Consider the following 2036-nt stretch of genomic DNA (forward strand, 5'->3'; position numbering starts at 1 on the left):
GACGAATATATGTATTACTATTGCCCACTTTCTGCTGTGATAAACTTCAGCATCATATCAAAGTACTGCAGAAACAGCAAACGCGAAAAACTAAAACCAAATTCCTATGGCGACAAAGGCACAAGAAAACCTAGACCTTTTTGATTGTGCAGACTAAAAACCATATCCTATAAACATGGAACACCGATAAGGGGGCATGATCATCCAGATTGATTAGAAGAAAGATGCCGGCTTTTTAAACAGACAAGCCGTGATGAGCGAAGAAGAAGAGCTCGATATCTGGGGAAGCAAAGAACGAGATGGGACTTCTCTGCAAGCTGCTCGAGCGATTCGAATCGCGGACCCTCTTCTTCATCGGCGCCGGCGGGCACGTCCGGATCTTCGGTATGCGGAACCTCTTGCCCTTCGGCGTCGAGCAGGAGAAGTCGATGTTGACGGCGCTCTCGATGGTCGGGTCGTGATCGCCGCCGGTTTTGGCGAGCTTTTGATCCGAGCCCGCAGCGGAGGGCGCCAAACCGAGGGGCGCGTGGCTCGGCGTTTCTTGGCTGCTCGCTTGCGCTTGCGCGGCCTTCTTCTGGTTGTGATGGGCTTTCCTCGGTTTCCTCATCGTGCTCCTCCTCTTCACTATCCTCCTGCTCTTAGGCGCCATGGCCAAACAAGAGAAGCCAAAACCCAATAGCGAAACTCTCTGGTATGAGCGGTGGAAGAACAGTTTCGAACTAAAACAGAAGAAAGAAGAAAACCCAAAAAGCGTTCATTGGTTGATCAAAATATGTACTGCAAAGGGAAGGGAAGAAGTGTACAGATCTCTGAGAGAGAGAGAGAGAGAGAGAGAAGAGGGGAGTAACTGCTAGTGCAACAAAAAACCCTAATGGATTCTACGTACAGAGAAAAGATGGTGTGTTTTGACTGGGAAATGTGGAGCAAAAGTGGGAACTTTCTCTGGGAGACAAAGTAGAGACATGGTGCACCCTTTTGAATGAAAAGGAAGTCCAGCAGAGATTTAAGAAATCCCTTCCCCCCCAACAGATAAAAGCATAATGGATGAATCTGCAAAAAAAAAAAAAAAAAAATTGGATCTTCAATATGCTAGAGAGAGAGAGAGAGAGAGAGAGAGAGAGAGAGAGAGACAGAGAGAAGAGGAGAGAGAAAATTCAAATTTTGTGCGTACTATCCAAATTATATTAGGCAGGAAGGAGATATCTAGGGTAAGATAGGGTGGCAATCTTAGAAATATCCCAGCCAAAACCAGTGAATATTTTTGGCCTTTAGATTACGTTGGTTCCATATATACTGATTTGATTTACGAAATTTGGCAGATGTATACAAATTTGGTGTATCTTTTTTTAGTAAGATACACATCATTTGAGATATATTAATTCGATCTTCATGAGTTCTAGGTTCCGAATGGATTACGTGATCTTTCAAATTCAATAAGTAAAAATGCCATCATAGAAATGAAATTCGATCTCATCTCTTTTCTTTGCTTTCCCTCCAAGTTTTGAACCCTCTATTGTAACCGTTCTGTCTCTGAACTCACTATTTATGATATTAAAACATTATTGCATATTATAAAATGAAACGAATAAGATGACATGATAAACTTTGCTATGAAGAGTAAAGAGTAGTACTAATCCATAGGAGTTTAGTTTAATTTAGGATAACTAAGTACTACATTCAAAATCTCTTGTTCGTGGAGGTAAAGTAATTTCCCACGCATTACCAAGTCCTAATTAGCCTATACAAACGACAAAGACAATAAACAAACTAATGAGAGAAAACAAGTTGCAATCGATCAGGTCAGAGAGAGCTCATCGCCAAGCGAAGCATAAGCGCCCGTGAGGATTCTTTCCGCCCGCCTGCCGAACAATCCGTCAGCTCATCTCGAGGATTCATCGACATATCGAAATCGAGTCCACAAAACATCATCGGATAGATCAAAGTTTTAGGGGTTCACAAAACAATAATCTCCAGATAAGAATTTTATGACTTTCTGTGCATGCTTAGAAAAAGGATCACAATCTCCTATGGAGTGT

General features: G+C 42.3%; 1 protein-coding gene across 1 annotated transcript; it reads right to left on the reverse strand.

The window, feature by feature from the left end:
- Window positions 1-235: 235 nt before the first annotated feature.
- LOC104423485 (cyclin-dependent protein kinase inhibitor SMR9) lies at window positions 236-649 on the reverse strand. The gene has a single exon (XM_010035971.1). It carries the CDS (start codon window positions 647-649, stop codon window positions 236-238), a length of 414 nt encoding a protein of 137 aa, XP_010034273.1.
- Between the last annotated feature and the right edge of the window lie 1387 nt (window positions 650-2036).

This window comes from Eucalyptus grandis, chromosome 10 (assembly GCF_016545825.1).
Source record: "Eucalyptus grandis isolate ANBG69807.140 chromosome 10, ASM1654582v1, whole genome shotgun sequence".
Lineage (NCBI taxonomy): Eukaryota > Viridiplantae > Streptophyta > Magnoliopsida > Myrtales > Myrtaceae > Eucalyptus > Eucalyptus grandis.

What these genes read in the sequence shown, in the direction of transcription:
- LOC104423485 (XM_010035971.1), bottom strand. Translation starts at nt 649, where the DNA reads ATGGCGCCTAAGAGCAGGAGGATAGTGAAGAGGAGGAGCACGATGAGG.